The 15,298-nt window shown below is 56.4% G+C and overlaps 1 protein-coding gene across 2 annotated transcripts; it reads left to right on the top strand.

The window, feature by feature from the left end:
• Positions 1-8,721: 8,721 nt before the first annotated feature.
• On the top strand, positions 8,722-11,743 carry NPTX1 (neuronal pentraxin 1). 2 transcript variants are annotated; one of them, XM_075043832.1, is made up of 5 exons: positions 8,722-9,195; positions 9,295-9,502; positions 10,333-10,577; positions 10,675-10,854; positions 10,999-11,743. In XM_075043832.1, the coding sequence occupies exons 1-5, from the start codon at positions 8,722-8,724 to the stop codon at positions 11,218-11,220; spliced, it is 1,329 nt and encodes a 442-aa protein (XP_074899933.1). In that variant the 3' UTR covers positions 11,221-11,743. The 2 variants fall into 2 exon arrangements, with proteins under 2 accessions (XP_074899933.1, XP_074899934.1); XM_075043833.1 differs by having other exon boundaries at positions 8,963-9,195; positions 9,298-9,502; positions 10,675-11,743.
• The last annotated feature ends 3,555 nt before the right edge of the window (positions 11,744-15,298 follow it).

The following is a 15,298-nucleotide window of genomic DNA, read 5'->3' as shown; positions in this document are numbered from 1 at the left end:
GAATGGAAAAATACAGCCTGGGTTGGCCCCTGTAGTGTTAACAACTAACATTGTTTTAGATGGAGAAAACCAAAAATCTCTTCCTACAGCTAGGAAAGGTAATTACCCATGGTATCAGCATGTTTCTCTAGTCCTCTCTTTACCATTCCCATGAAATACATCAGTGGAAACCTGCTCCTTATGCCTAGGATATTTCAAACTCCAATTCCTGATACAGAGTGACAAAGTGATCAACATCTATTTTCTAAGTCTTGGTGGGTTTCATGGCTGATATGTTAGCTGCTGAAATTCAGCAGGTTTCTAAGAAATAATGTGACTAGTCTTATTCTAATTAATGGAAGTGACACAAACATATACACAAACTTCTCTTTCTGTCGTTTACACTGGGGAGCATCCATACAGCTGGAAAGTAAAGGCTTTTCTACATGGTAAAATAAGCACTACATAAATATAAAGTGTGAATTTATAGTCCACTGATGATTTCCCATTAAACTGCTGATTGAACAGTTAGGATGTGGCGAGAATGAGAAGCTTACTCCACTTCCAAAGACCATGCCAAGAGTTTCTGTCCTTGGAAGCAATGCCGCATAGCTAGCATATTCTGGATTAATGATTTAATTTATTTTGCATTTCCCATGCAGAAAAGCCCTAAGAAGCAACAGCATAAGGCAATCAGCCCCACAGACCACATGCTGACAATATTATTATTATTATTATTATTATTATTATTATTATTATGCACAAGTAAAGCAGGGCAGTGCTGATGTTTCCAAGTTTGGATGGCATTGCAATTCTAGTAGTGCAAAATGCTGTAACAAATAATAAAAGAAATGTGCATCGCTCCAGGTGCAGAGCAGCCCAGCATTTTGCAAGTCCATCTTTCACTTCTAAAAGATATGGTGCTTCAGGGCTTCCACTGCCACCCCAGTCCTGGTTCAGAACCGGCTAGGAAGACCTCCACTGGGCTCCTGCCATTCCTTGCATCTTCAGCTCAAGAACTGTCAGCTCCACACACCAGCGAAAATGTCTCCAGCTTCGCTTACTGCCTGGAAGCAGCTTCTATGTCATTCCAGTTACACTTACTAGCTCTGCAGCTTCTTAAGCCTCAAGTCTTGAAAAGGAATCAATAACATACCCAGCCCTAATGGCATCCTTGCCAGCAAAGAATCTTCAATGTCCTAAGAGCCCCTTTCCCCCACTAAAAGCTACACTTTAGGTAGGGGTCAGCCCTCACAGCAGACAAATGCAATGAATTCCTATTGCATTATAGCATCTTTACCCATCCTGTCTTTAAAACCTTGCTGCGTTTTAACTCCAAACCATCATGAGCACAAAAAAAAATTGACTTTGGCACAGACAATCAGATCTCTCACCCCCCCACGAAGGACCAGAGCGTTCCTCCCTCTGAGGAGCTCTGCCTCTCCGAGACCTCACCGTCCCCACTCCAGCTTCTCCCTGTTTGGGAGCAGGTGCCAACACTGAGCTCCCAGCTCCCTGATCCAGGGCTTGCATCATACCTGCGCTTGCACACATATCTACCCGACCCAGACTAGTCATCCATCTGCCTTGTAAGCGCTCGGAACTCCCTCCAGACTTGTCCTGCCGTACATCCATCGTCCCTTCAACTCCATCCCAAAGGTGTGCACAGAGGCATGCGCAGCCTCCACATACATGTACTGGGTTTTGTGGCAAGGTTTTGGTCACAGGGCGGGCTACAGGGCTGGCTTCTGTGAGAAGCTGCTAGAAGCTTCCCCCATGTCCGACAGAGCCAACGCCAGCCGGCTCCAAGTTGGACCCACCGCTGGCCAAGGCCGAGCCCATCAGCGACAGTGGTAGCACCTCTGGGAGAACAGATTGAAGAAGGGGGGAAAGTTGCCGCACAACAGCAACTGCAGCCAGAGAGAGGAGTGAGAACATGCGAGAGAAACAACCCTGCAGACCCCAGGTCAGTGCAGGAGGGGAGGAGATGCTCCAGGCGCTGGAGCAGAGATTCCCCTGCAGCCCATGGGGAAGACCACGGTGAAGCAGGCTGTCCCCCTGCAGCCCAGGGAGGTCCACGGGGGAGCAGATCTCCACCTGCAGCCCGGGGAGGACCCCACGCTGGAGCAGGGGGATGCCTGAAGGAGGCTGTGACCCTATGGGAAGCATGCGCTGGAGCACATTTTCTGGCAGGACCTGTGGCCCCATGGAGAGAGGAGCCCACGCTGGAGCAGGTTTGCTGGCAGGACTCGTGACCCCCCACGCTAGAGCAGCCTGTGCCTGAAGGACTGCAGCCTGTGGAAGGGACCCACGCTGGAGCAGTTCATGAAGAACTGCAGCCCGTGGGAGGACTCACACTGGAGAAGTTCACGAAGGACTATCTCCTGTGGGAGGGACCCCACGCTGGAGCAGGGGAAGAGTGAGAAGTCCTCCCCCTGAGGAGGAAGGAGTGGCACAGACGAGTGACAAACTGACCCCAGTCCCCATTCCCGGTCCCCCTGCACCGCTGTGGGGAGGAGGTAGAGAAAATGGGAGTGGAGTTGAGCCTGGGAAGGAGGGAGGGGTGGGGGGAAGGTGATTTAAGATTTGGGTTTATTTCTCATTATCCTACTCTGATTTGATCGGTAATAAATTAAACTAATTTCCCCAAGTCAAGTCTTTTTTGCCCGTGACGGTAATTGCTGAGTGGTCTCCCTGTCCTTATCTCAACCCACGAACCTTTCATTATATTTTCTCTCCCCTGTCCAGCTGAGGAGGGGAGTGATTGAGCAGCTTTGGTGGGTGCCTGGTGTCCAGCCAGGGTCATCCCGCCACGATACATTAACATAATAGAGCAGAGAGCGTGGGAGAAAGAGAGCAAAAGACTGTGCAAAATAATAAATAATCATGGAAAAAACTAGGGCAACAACAGTGTCACTGGCTTTTGATGTTTTTCTTCTCATCCTGCCCTGCCTTTTCTGCCGTGAAAAGGGAACACTGCAAGGTGGGAAGAAGCCCCAGAGCAACAGGGACACAGGGCTGTTTCTATTCAGAAGCACTAGCAGGATTACAGATAAATATTGAAGCTATCAAAGAAGCTTAAGGGATTTAGGAACCCACTCCCCATTATTATCCTCTCTGGGGGGAGGGGAAGCGATCTTTTGCAAAGACCTACAGCAAACACCAGGACAGTGCTGACTTCTGAAACACCCCGCTCTGGCTACAAATGTCCCCTCCTTTGTTGGACAGGGTAAAAAAGGACCACTGTGATTTTTTGATAATAAATAGAGTCACAGTTCGTCACTTGTGGGTGATTCAGTGAGAGGCCAGGCTCTGTGCAGTCCCCACGGGCAGCGCTGCGCTCCCAGACTGGACCTTCCCTGTGTCAGAGCCAGGCTGTGGGCAGGAGCAGCAGGTCCAGTCCCACAGCCTGGGCAGGACAAGGAGGTCCATGTCCTGCCGAGGAACTCGGATCCACCACACAGCCGGCACCCCGCTTTCTCTTACAGCAGGTAAATCCTGAGAAAGCTGAAAAATGACTTGAGGGATGGTCTGGAAGGCAAAGCTGTTGGTTATTCTGATGTGTGTGTGTGCAGATAGGGGTGGAAATTACTGTACAAATCAATTCTGAAACTGAGAGGCGGATGTGGGATGTTTTAAACCTGCCTCCATTCAAATCTGCTGCTGAAGCATCACAACAAAACTTCATTAACAAAACATGATACCAGGCCCTATTCCTCCTCCTGTCTCCCAGTTCCTGCTGTAGGACAACTTCACTGACGGTAAGGAGATTTTTAATTTGCACCAGCATAAGACAGTGGAGAAGGATGTCTGTGATCTCTACAAAGGCATTAGCATCCTCTCCTCCGGGACTTCTGGGCTCACAGCTAATTCCCTGGGAGCCTGCACAAGCTACAGACCAGCTCCTGTCCCACAGCCCCAGGGCACAGCAAGTCTCTCTCTCTCATTCTGCACTCCTCAGAAGTTACCGTCTTCTTCGCGCATAAACTAACCCCAGATCGGTGCATGTAGCTGGAGTGGGCTGCAGTGAGATGGGGTAAGGTCTTTTTTGTGCTCACGTGCGGCTGCTAACCAGAGACACAGGTTAATGCTTAATTCTATACTCAGAAAAGAGCATGTCACAGCTGGCAGGAACCCAACAGGACACCGTATAGCCAGATGCCAAGCCCCAGTTCCCTCCCTCTCTTGGTCCAGCCCGTTGGATTCCTGGGCAGGGAGCATCACCATGGTACCGAGCCCCTTCTGCAGCTCTCCCTGCAATTTTTGGCTAATGCAAGATCAGTCCTGAAGCAGCCAAAACGGTTTCTCTGCTACACTTTTAAGGGAAAGCTGCAGTTTTAAACCACAAATTAAATTTTTAATGAAACTTCATAACTGTTGTACCCAAATGTAATGTAATATTGATAGGAACTGTGCATCCAGCTAGCATGAGATTGCCCTAGAAAGCTTTTTAGGATGTTATGCAATATATAGCTAAATTAATTATTTGTAATGAAAGGATCTGTGTCCCTATAGCATCACTGAGTCCTACTAGTACAAAGAACACACTCCTCATTCTCACTGGATGTAAATGTCAGGCAATTTAGAAGAAAACCGACTTTTAAGAGGGGAACAATGAAAGAAAGGGAAGGAAAAAAGGGGAGAGAGTGAATGTGTGTGTGAGAGAGAGAGAGGGAGAGAAACAGAGAGGGAGAGATCTGCAAAGAAAGACTGCAGCAAAATGCAGCAAATTTCCAAACTCCAGTCCAAAGTGTTTGTCTGCTACAGAAGGGAATACTCCACCTTACACACACTGTATTTGTACTAGCTACACACCATGCTCAAGCTGTTCTAATGACAGCTGTAGATTTTAGAAGGTGTAAAAAAAAAAGATTTTGCATATGCACTATTCTGCAAACTTAACGACGGAGCAGCTCGGAGATGCGTGCTGGTTCTGTGCGTCTCGTCTGGCTGCACAAGGCAAAGGGCTTTGGGAAGGATCCTGCTCCCTCCACATATGGGCTCCACACAGACAGCGGTGCGGTAGTGTGACCAGAGATCCTGTCCTTGCTGTAGTCCCCCTGAGAACAAGCTTTTATATTAAAAAAAAACCCAACAGAACAGCCTCATAGCCACTGCCACGTCCTGCTTTAAGCATGTTGGGGATGGGGGTGTGCAGGCAGGGGCTGGAGTGGACGATCCCTCTGGGAACGTCAGAGAGAACACGGGCACAACCAGCCGCTCAGCTGCGTACCAGCTAGATGCACAAACAAAAGGATTTCTCGCTCGGTGAAGTCTACCCATTACTGTTTCCCATCGCAAAGCTGTCTTCATCCCATAATGGATCATATTGTTCCCACTCCGCAGAGGAGACTTAAATGCGGAATCAGCATTACCCCACAGGAGATGTTTTATGTACAGCAGGCTGCACAAACAGGAGAGAAAGCTTCTACTCCCTGCTCCCTAGGGCTCCAGCTCCTGGGATTAAAGAGATTTGTCCACTTAAAAAAAATGTCCTTTACGCATTTGTAACTCTGCTGTTCTCACACAAAGGTTAACGTTGAACAGATTGAATATTTGCATACCTCACCTCTGCACTGGACAACTGGCGGTGGCAGAGGGCACTGGGAGCCAGGGCTTCTGGTCCCTGGAGGGAGCACCCTGGACTGTCCAAAACGATACTCGTCCATCACAAATATAAATGTGCCTGCTGGCTCCTGTTCAGAACTAAATCATCTCCAAGGGTCCTTGATAGCTGTGCTCAGCTCTTTTCAGCTACAGAGCAATAAATCAGCTAGCTACAGAGCGCGCTTTGGAAGAGGCAAGAGAAGAGTTAAAAATAATAGGGGCTCCATTATTCCATTATACCCACACAGCTCCTAAACCTACAAAAGCAGTAACGGATCCTACTGCATGATTCAGTGGTTCTGGGAAAGCTGAAATCTTGATCATATTTTCTAGTTCTTTCTTTGCATTAGGAGACACAGGGGTTATTTTGCTTATCTATTGTAGTGCAGCTTTGTTGTTTTTTCCTATCTAGGTGTTTATACGGTCTCCATCACCATAGTATCAGAGTGTTTATTTTATTGCACCTGTCACCTTGGTCTCATCTCAGCATAATGTACTGTGGATGACAAAAGATTCCTAGTCAAATAGGTTCAGTGACATGAACAGCTTTGCCGATACCATGCAGATGTTAACAGAAGCGGGTACCAATTCAGCTGCCTCTCAGACCAGTTCTGCACTGGTGTAATTGTATTGCCTGCAGTAACATTATTTTTGGTTTGCGTTCCTGCCTGTGGCAGAAGAATTAGACCTGCAGTCTTTTCAGCCTTTTCCATAGCATCCTTTTTCTGAAAAAAACAAACCAAACAAACAAAAAAAACCCCAACGCAACCCAAACCCAAACCCAAACCAACCCCAAAACCAAACCAGCACAGAAGGGAGACTGGTCTGCCCAGTAAAACACATCCTGCCTGTTCCCCTCCTTAACTCCTCTCTGCTCCATTCCCGTTGCATTGAAATGCTCTACAGCACAGAGAGCAAACAGCAGGAAAAGTAACCAGGGCAATAAAGCCAGAAGCGAAGAACCTAGTCGAAATGCAGATTTTCCCCCAGAATTTCCTGAAGCAAAGCACACAGCACCAGAGATGAGCTCCTCACAGGTTTCAGGGGGCTCTGAACTGCTGTGTGGGGGCAGGATCAGCAGTAAGAACCAGAAGCCTTAGGAAGGCTACAAAGAACAAGTCTCTGCGGTCCCCATAAGCACTGGGACAGGTTGGATGGAAGGCAGCAACGAAAGCACCGCAGGATCCCAGAGAAGGTGCTACAGAGGTGCTGAGCACTCTGGCACATCTCCATACTTCTTGGCCACTTGTGTCCCAGCGCTGCCCTGGCTCCCCTGGGCTGGGCATCAATGGCCATACCCAGCCACGGCAGACAACTGGGGGGGGTTGCCAACCCTGCCATCCTCTTTCTCCTGGGCCTGATGACAACCCCAACCCTCTGGGTTTGGCCATGAAATGCTGTTTTAACTGTAACCCACAGAGCATTGCTGGGTGAGGAAAGGGGCCTCGCGAAAGCAGCTCAGGTGCCTTTGAGAAGGAAACGGTCTATGCCAAGGTAGTGTGTCACAAAACTCTTGGGGCTAGATAAACACCTGCAACAGAAGAGGCATCAAACTGAGTCACGCAGCCACAGGTCTTGCTGTGAGCAGCTCGGTGCGCTCCAGCTCCCGGAGAGGGCTCGTCAGGCCCACATCACAGGGGAGACAAAGGGGGGAAAGGACCACGGAGCGGTAGTACTTCATCTTTTGCGGATCCGTGGACTGAAAGTGTTTGTATTTTACTGACCCACTTCGCTAATCAAAATTAATTGCTTCATATTTCGCAGGGAAATACTCCAGCCATATGGACTGCTGCAGCGCAGGTTGGGTAGAGCAGGCAGTGAACTGAACCGAGAGGACCAAATTCACCTATGGTACAGTCAGAAGCACGTTTACCCAGGCAGCCTGCTAGCTAAACCTCTCAGCAGTTTAGGTTACTTCCTAACACGATACAATACCACAGAGAGAAGAGCAGGTTAAAACCAACAGGTAGGAGAGCCTCAAGGAGCCGGGGCTGCGGGGCCGGCCCGGTCCTGCTCCTGCTCAGGTGTCCTGGTCAAGGGAAAGCTGCGGGGAACAAATTCAGGGAGAAGCCGCTCGCTCGCTTCTCAGGGACTGAAGAGGAATTGGCCTTGGTTGAAGTGCTGAAAGATGAGAAAAGCGGCGGTTCTGACGGCCACGAACTTCTTTCCACCAAGGACAGATCCAACCACTGCCTGGGGATTTTTTTTCTTCTCGATTAAAAAGGAAGAAGAAAAGCAGCAGTCGCTCTCCTCTGCCCACGGCAGAGCTGTGCACCAACACCCCTTTGCCGCACCTCGTTCCTGGGGACACGCAGCCACCGCTGGGTGCCCACCCGGGGCCGCAGCCCCCCACCCTCCTGCCCTCCCACCCCCCCGCAACCCCCCCAGCACTCGGCTTCGCCCCCGACCGAGCTGCTTGGGCTGGAGGGCAGAGCCCCCGGCCCCGACCCACAGCCCACCCATGTCCTCCCCACGGAGCGCCCGGGAGCCCTGCGCGCTCCCCTGCCGTGGGAAATTGCGGGCCGGGGGTGGGGGGTATGGGGGGGTAAGGCCGGGGATGCCCGGGGAGGGGGGGAACGAGGAGCCGCTTTGTCGGGCTGCCGGGAACAGCCCCGGGCGGGGCGAGGAAACGGCACCGACCCCCCCCCCCCCCACGGGCACGGCGAGCCCACGGGGGGGGAGGGCGGCCCCCGGTGCTGCTATCGGGCGTGGCGGGGGCGGGGCCGCACACGGACCCCCACGGACACGGACCTCACGGAGAACGCGGGGCGACCCCTTCCAGTGCGGGACCCGCTGCGCGCACACCCCCCCCCCCCCCCCCAATGCACGATCTCTTTGCCACGGGCCCGCGCCCACTCACTCCCACGGCCCCCCCCCCCCCGTACACACACACACACACGCAGCCACACCCGGACGCGCCCCCCCCCTCACTCCGCGCACACACACTCAGGCACACACTCACGCCCCCCCCCCCCCCTTCTTCTTCCTCCTCCTCCTCCTCCCGGTGGCGCGGCCGGGATTCCACGCGCCGTGACGTCAGGGCGCGCGGCCCCGCCCGGGCGCTATAAGAGGGGCCGCGTGCCGCAGTGGGCCCGGCGGAGAGCGGCGGAGCCGGTCCCGGTCCCCGGTCCAGCCATGGCGGCGGGGCCCCCCGGCGGCGGCGGCAGCCTCCGCTTCTTCCTCCTCTTCCTCCTCCTCCTCTCGCTGCTCTGCCTGCGCGGCCGCGGGCAGAGCTTCGGGCAGACGCGCTTCATCTGCACCTCGGTGCCGCTGGACGGGGACATGTGCGCCGCCACCGCGCCGGGCACCGGCTCCGCCGAGGAGCTGAAAAGTACGGTGCTGCAGCTGCGGGAAACGGTGCTGCAGCAGAAGGAGACCATCATGAACCAGAAGGAGACCATCCGGGAGCTGACGGCCAAGCTGGGCCGCTGCGAGAGCCAGAGCGTGCTGGAGGGGCTGCCCGGCGAGGCCAAGGGCGGGGGGGCCGGCAGGAAGGGCGGCTTCTCCAAAAACACCATGGGGGACCTGTCGCGGGCGCCCGCCGCCGAGACCCTCAGCCAGCTGGGGCAGACGCTGCAGTCCCTCAAGACCAGGCTGGAGAACCTGGAGGTACGCGGTGCGGTGCGGTGCGGTCCGTCCCGCCGCCCCGGGGGGGAGCCGCCCGGAGCGGGGAGCGGGCAGTAACGCGCCCGCCCTCGCCCCTTGCAGCAGTTCAGCAGGATGAACTCCTCCGGCCAGACCAACAACCTGAAGGACATCCTGCAGAACAAAATCGACGACCTGGAGCGGCAGGTGCTGTCCCGGGTGAACAGCCTGGAGGAGGGCAAGTTCAACCCCAAGAACGAGTCCGAGGAGCGCGGCAAGATCGAGAGCACCCTCACGTCGCTGCACCAGCGCATCAGCGACCTGGAGAAAGGTACCGGCAGCTCCCCGGCCCCGTCGCCCGCGGGACACCCGGGACAGCCTCCCGGCGGGGCCGGTCCCGCAGCCTCCCCCCGCTCCCCGACCCCGCCACTGGCCGTGCCCGCTCGCCACCGACCGGGATGCCGGGGACCGGGATGCCGAGCCGCTCCGGCCGGGCGGGATGCCGGGGACCGGGATACCGAGCCGCACCGGCAGGGCGGGATGCCGGGGACGGGAATGCCGAGCCGCTCCGGCCAGGCGGGATGCCGTGGACCGGGATGCCGGGGACCGGGAATGCCGAGCCGCTCCGGCCGGGCGGGATGCCGGGGACCGGGAATGTCGAGCTGCTCTGCCCGAGGGGGATGCCGGGGACCGGGATGCCGGGGACCGGGAATGCTGAGCTGCTCTGCCCGAGGGGGATGCCGGGGACCGGGATGCCGGGGACCGGGAATGCCGAGCTGCTCTGCCCGAGGGGGATGCCGGGGACCGGGAATGCCGAGGACCGGGAATGCTGAGCTGCTCTGCCCGAGGGGGATGCCGGGGACCGGGATGCCGGGGACCGGGATGCCGAGCCGCTCCAATCTCCCAGCCCTGGAGCGGTCCCTTTCCCCCAGCCGTAGCCAGACAGTGCCCACGGGCTCCGCGGTAGGAGCCAGGGATGCTCCGGGCGCTGCCCTGTGCTGGGGATTAGGCAGCCGTGCAGGGCCGAAGGGATTTGCTCCTCGCTGCCATCTCAAGGCCCGTTACATAACGGGGGGCGGGTGGGGGGGGTGGACACGACACCCCCAAAGCGGGCAGAGAGGGGGGGTCCGGCCGGAGCCCACCGCGCCTCCACCCCTGCAGGCCAGAAGGACAACCGGCCCCCGGACAGGTTCCAGCTCACCTTCCCGCTGCGCACCAACTACATGTACGCCAAGGTGAAGAAGAGCCTGCCCGAGATGTACGCCTTCAGCGTCTGCATGTGGATGAAGTCCAACGCCTCCCCCGGCATGGGCACCCCCTTTTCCTACGCTGTGCCCGGGCAGGCTAACGAGCTGGTGCTCATTGAGTGGGGCAACAACCCCATGGAGATCCTCATCAATGACAAGGTACGGCCCCGGGGAGCAGGGAAGGGTGCTGGGCAGGCTGGGGGGGTGGGCAGCATGGGGGACCCCCACGCCCACCACCCTGACCCACCACCCGCAGGTGGCCAAACTGCCCTTTGTCATCAACGACGGCAAGTGGCACCACATCTGCGTCACCTGGACCACACGGGACGGCGTGTGGGAAGCCTACCAGGACGGCACGCAGACCGGCAGCGGCGAGAACCTGGCACCCTACCACCCCATCAAGCCCCAGGGGGTCCTGGTCCTGGGGCAGGAGCAGGTAAGGGCTGGGGGGGGGGGGTGTAAGTGTGGGGGTCTCTGCTCGGCTGGTTGCGCCCGAGGGGATGGACGGCGCCGGGTGTTCCCGGGGTGGGACGGGACAGCCCGGCCGCGTGCCTCCCCGGTGACGGTGGCTCCTCCGCAGGACACGCTGGGCGGCGGGTTCGACGCCACGCAGGCCTTCGTGGGGGAGCTGGCCCACTTCAACGTGTGGGACAGAAAGCTGAGCCCCGGGGAGGTGTACAGCCTGGCCACCTGCAGCACCAAGGCGCTCGCGGGCAACGTCATCGCGTGGGCCGAGGCCAACATCGACATCTACGGCGGGGCCACCAAGTGGACTTTCGAGGCCTGTCGCCAGCTCAACTAGGGCCACGGACAAGCGAGAGAAACCTCATCGGGTTCTTTTTTTCTTTTTTTTTCTTTTTCTTTTTTTTTTCCTCCTTTTTTTTTTTGTTTTTGCGCAAAACCAACCCAGAACGAAGCCACCCGTCTCATCCCGAGGAGCAGGGATGCCCCCAGCAGCGGGGCCACCCACCCCCGGAGCCCCACGACCCTCTGGTTTCTGTCTTGCCAACGTCCTTCAACGCCTGCGTGCCTTGGCCTGGCGCGGCTGCGCCCCCTCCCGCCATCCCGTCCCCCCCCCAAAACCCCCCCACCGGGCCCGGCCACCCGCTTCGCCGCCGCCGCTGCCTCCCCCCGCCCGGATAGCCCCGCTTTCCCCGGGCACCGGCGCCTTAAAAGGCTGCGGGGCCCGGACTGGAGCCCCCCCCTTAGGGCTCTTCTCCCTCCAGCCTGAAACACCCCCCCCGGGGGGGGTGGTACCCCCGGAGCTGGGGAAGGGTTGCAACATCCCCCCCCTCAGTTGCACTCCCGCCTGGGATGCGGTAGCAGCCGGGACTCCAAGGAGGGGGTGACACCACCACCCCCCCCCAGGTAAGGGACCCCCCCCACCTCCCCAGGCGAGCCCCGTTGCCCCCTTCCCCGGCCGGCGCTGCTCCCGAGCACCACAGCCATAGCCCCGGGCTGCGGTGGGCACCGGGACGGGACCCCCCCGGATGGGACAACGCCCCCCCCCCACCGGCCCCGCTCCCCGACCTGCCGCACTCAGGTACGTCCCCCCGGCCCCGCCGCCTGCAGCCCCCCAAGGCCTCCTACGCGCCGTAGCTGGTGAAAAATAGCCTTTACCGTCCCCTGGAAGTTTAGCTACCACTGAAAAGTCTGAAGCCTTTCTGCTTTTGATAATATACTGTATTGTTTCTCTTACTGTAAAGGGAAGTTTATTACCAATTAAAAAAAAAAAGGGTATTTTTATGAAGATAAAAAAAATATAGAATTAAGCAGTGCTCCCTGAGAAAAAAGTACTTTGAGATTCTGCAGGAAAAACGAGATAAAGAAGCGTATTTTGAAATAATAGATGCATTTTGTATGGTTTGCTTTTCTAAACTCCTGGTTTGTACTACAGATTGCAGAAATCACCCCCCAGCCCCCCCCCACTGACCCCCCGAGGGCTGCCCTGGGTGGCAGTGGAGGATGAGGCCGAGAATTCCTACAGGGCTGCAGAGCCTCCCTGACCGACTCCAAAGATGTGGCAAAGAGACGTGCAGCGTGGAGGGGCCCCTACAGAGCCGGGCAAGGCCACGGCCGCCCCCGGCCGGGAGCACAGAGCTGGCCCAGCCACCGTCACTTCGGGGAACCAGCGTCCAGCCGAAGAGCAGCACACGCAGCGACACACACCCCCCGAGATCGAAATACCTTCGTACGAACTGTGGCTCAGGGCAGCATATTTTAAACTGTGCTCTTTTTAAAAAAACAAACAAAAAAACCCAACAAAAAACCACCGAACAAAATCCAAAACCATCGTGAGTTAATTTAAGTTCCTCCTAAGAACCTGTTCACATCAGCAAAGCGACAAGCACAACCTGCTGAGAAGAACAAGACCACTGAAAAGGTTTCACCTACAGTCCCAGGTGCGTCGGATTTGCCAAAAAAATTAAAAGGGTGTGATGTCAACACAATGTATATAGTGTATAGTAGGGGAGAGAATAAACGTATCTTAATTTGTCATTATTTTGCTAACCAAAGCTGTACATTTTTCCTATTACTTGCTCTCTTTGTCTCCTTTGGGTTTTGAATGGGTTACAATATACTACGCATCCAGTCCGCATCAGCAGTTCTGAAAATGCACTGTTTCTACTGATACTCATGCTTTTTCCATTTTATTGCCGAGATTACATGAATTGTTGACTTTATTTTTACACAATAAAGAGTGAAGAAAGACAGCGGGTTCTCTTAAATGTGTCAGTTCCCTGAGCAGCCAGTGCTTGGGAGCCGATCTCTTTACAGAGGAAAGTTTTGCCTGCGTAAAGCAGGAATTGCTGCCTGGTTCCCCTCGGAGCCTGCACAGGCACCCCCCGAGCCTCGGCCATACCTGCCAGGCTCTCTCCTTCTCCTGTAGCATTAGACCGCACCTTTCCCTGGTTTATGCAACACCATCATACAAAAATTGATTTTTTTTTTTTTTTTTTTTTCCTCCCCCCAAGACGCAGGCTGGAAGCTCAGCTCCCCCCGGCTGTCTCTGCCAGGCTGGCCATGGTGGGGACAACGACACCCCGCAGCCCACAGTGCCCGTCAGCTCTGCAGCAAACGCTCCCGGTGCGGGCTGGAGCGTGCGGCTCCCGCTCCCTCCCTGCAGGCAGGAGCTGCGCTTGGGGAACTTTGCTTGTCCTTTGGGGGAGCCAGGCTGGGCTCCAAAAGCAGTTCCTGGAAGGCATCGCTCCAGAGGGCAAATCTGAGCGCAGGGGTGATGCCGGGGCACTTGGCTCGGAGGGCGGCGTGGCTCGAGGCCACCCGTGTGCCACTGGCACAAGGACCTGGCAGCGCAGGGCTGCGCCTCACGGGGCGGCTTACGCTGCTCCTAAGTCACGGCTACCAACTCCCTCTTGTTACGCATCTGCTGCAGAACAGACTTGCCAGATAAATTGCTTTTAGCATCAAAGGTACAAGCAGTAAAACCATTATTTACTCCTTATAACCAGCCAGAAACAACCCCCCCCCGCAGACACCTGTAACCCGCCCCACCCCGTTGCAACTGGGAACGGGAGCTGTACGGGTCCAGTTCAGTACTGCTGCCTCGGGCACCACGCAGCACTTGGTGGCACCGGCACTCCCCTTCCTTCCTCCGTAAGAGCAAGGACACGGTGACGCAGCCCCGCGGGACGCAGCCGGCACAACTCAGCAGAGCCCTCGCTGCTGCCACGCTTGTGGCCGGGGGGGTCTCGGCTCCTGGGGGCTGGCAAGGGCCATGGCGAGGGTCCCGCGGCCGCTTGTGCTGCATCTTCCCAAGCAACCTCTACAGCCAACAGCAGCCTCTGCTAACGGCATCCCGGAGCAGTCACCGGCCACCTCCCGCATCCCCAGCTGCTGGAGAACAGCCACGCTGGGGCCCCTCTCCTTCACCAAGTGCCTGCCACCCTCATAAAGCCTCTTTTCCTTAGGGGGGTTCACTCCTGTGACTGCTCCAAGTCCTTTCCAGGATGCTTCGAGTTGTAATACATCATAATACGGCCAACAGCGCGAGGGAGAGAGGGAGGATGCTTCGAGCCGAACTGCAGGTCTGAGGTCTGGGGACCCGGTGTGTTTTCCCGTGCTGCCAGCCACAGAGGCAGAAATCCAAGCGCTGGGTACCCTGGGCAGAGGACAGTCAGGATCAGGAATCCTCTGCGGGCAAGTGGTAGAATGATACATCAAAACTGTTTTAGGGCAATTTACTGAGTCCCGCAGGAGACAGGCTGAGAGTGTAACATGCCACTCATCAGTCACTCTTGCAGGTGATTAGAGAGAAGGCACAGATGGGCTGCCAAGGGAGCCTCAGCCAAGGCTCGTAGGTGGGCAGGATGGGGAGCAGCGCAGGCACAGGAATTAAAGCAGGGGCGCGGTGCCAGAGGACACAGAAGGGGTGTTGAAGAGAACCGTGCAACCCAGAGTTTCCCCCTCCCCGATTCCCCAGATCCCCCCCGCCCCCCAGGTCTAGAAGTGCTTTAGATCAGCATCTTGACAGCCTTACAAAGGCACCAAGATTGCAGAGCTCCAGCCAGAAAACCCCCGCCACGCACACCCCCCTTCCCCAGGCAGCTCTCCTCCCCAGCCCTCGGAGCAGAGCTCAGCCCTCCCCGGCGATGCAGATACCATCACCTTCCCCCCCGCCCCTGAAAACCAGCTGCTCCAAGGACAGGCTGTGTGGTTTCGTGTCACTGGGAACAGCCTACATCTTTGCAAGGGGAATGCTATTTTTACCCAGGGAACGGGGTGGCAGCTCCTGCATTGTTCTCAGCCACCGCCAGCCCACCCCAGTCCTGTCCCAGCTCCGAGCAGGGCCCTGCCCGCCGGGACAGCCGTCTTCTCAGCTACGCTCAGCCATCCCGGGTGCCAAGATAAAACTACAGTGC

The sequence above is a fragment of the Buteo buteo genome, chromosome 13, assembly GCF_964188355.1.
Source record: "Buteo buteo chromosome 13, bButBut1.hap1.1, whole genome shotgun sequence".
Lineage (NCBI taxonomy): Eukaryota > Metazoa > Chordata > Aves > Accipitriformes > Accipitridae > Buteo > Buteo buteo.
Note: the sequence above shows the minus strand (reverse complement) of the source record. Positions and strands in the feature narration are given on the sequence as shown.

Coding starts and splice junctions, on each gene's coding strand:
- NPTX1 (XM_075043832.1), top strand. CDS start 8,722: ATGGCGGCGGGGCCCCCCGGCGGCGGCGGCAGCCTCCGCTTCTTCCTC. Junction 9,503..10,332: donor CATCAGCGACCTGGAGAAAG/GTACCGGCAGCT, acceptor CCACCCCTGCAG/GCCAGAAGGACAACCGGCCC. Junction 10,855..10,998: donor TGGTCCTGGGGCAGGAGCAG/GTAAGGGCTGGG, acceptor GCTCCTCCGCAG/GACACGCTGGGCGGCGGGTT.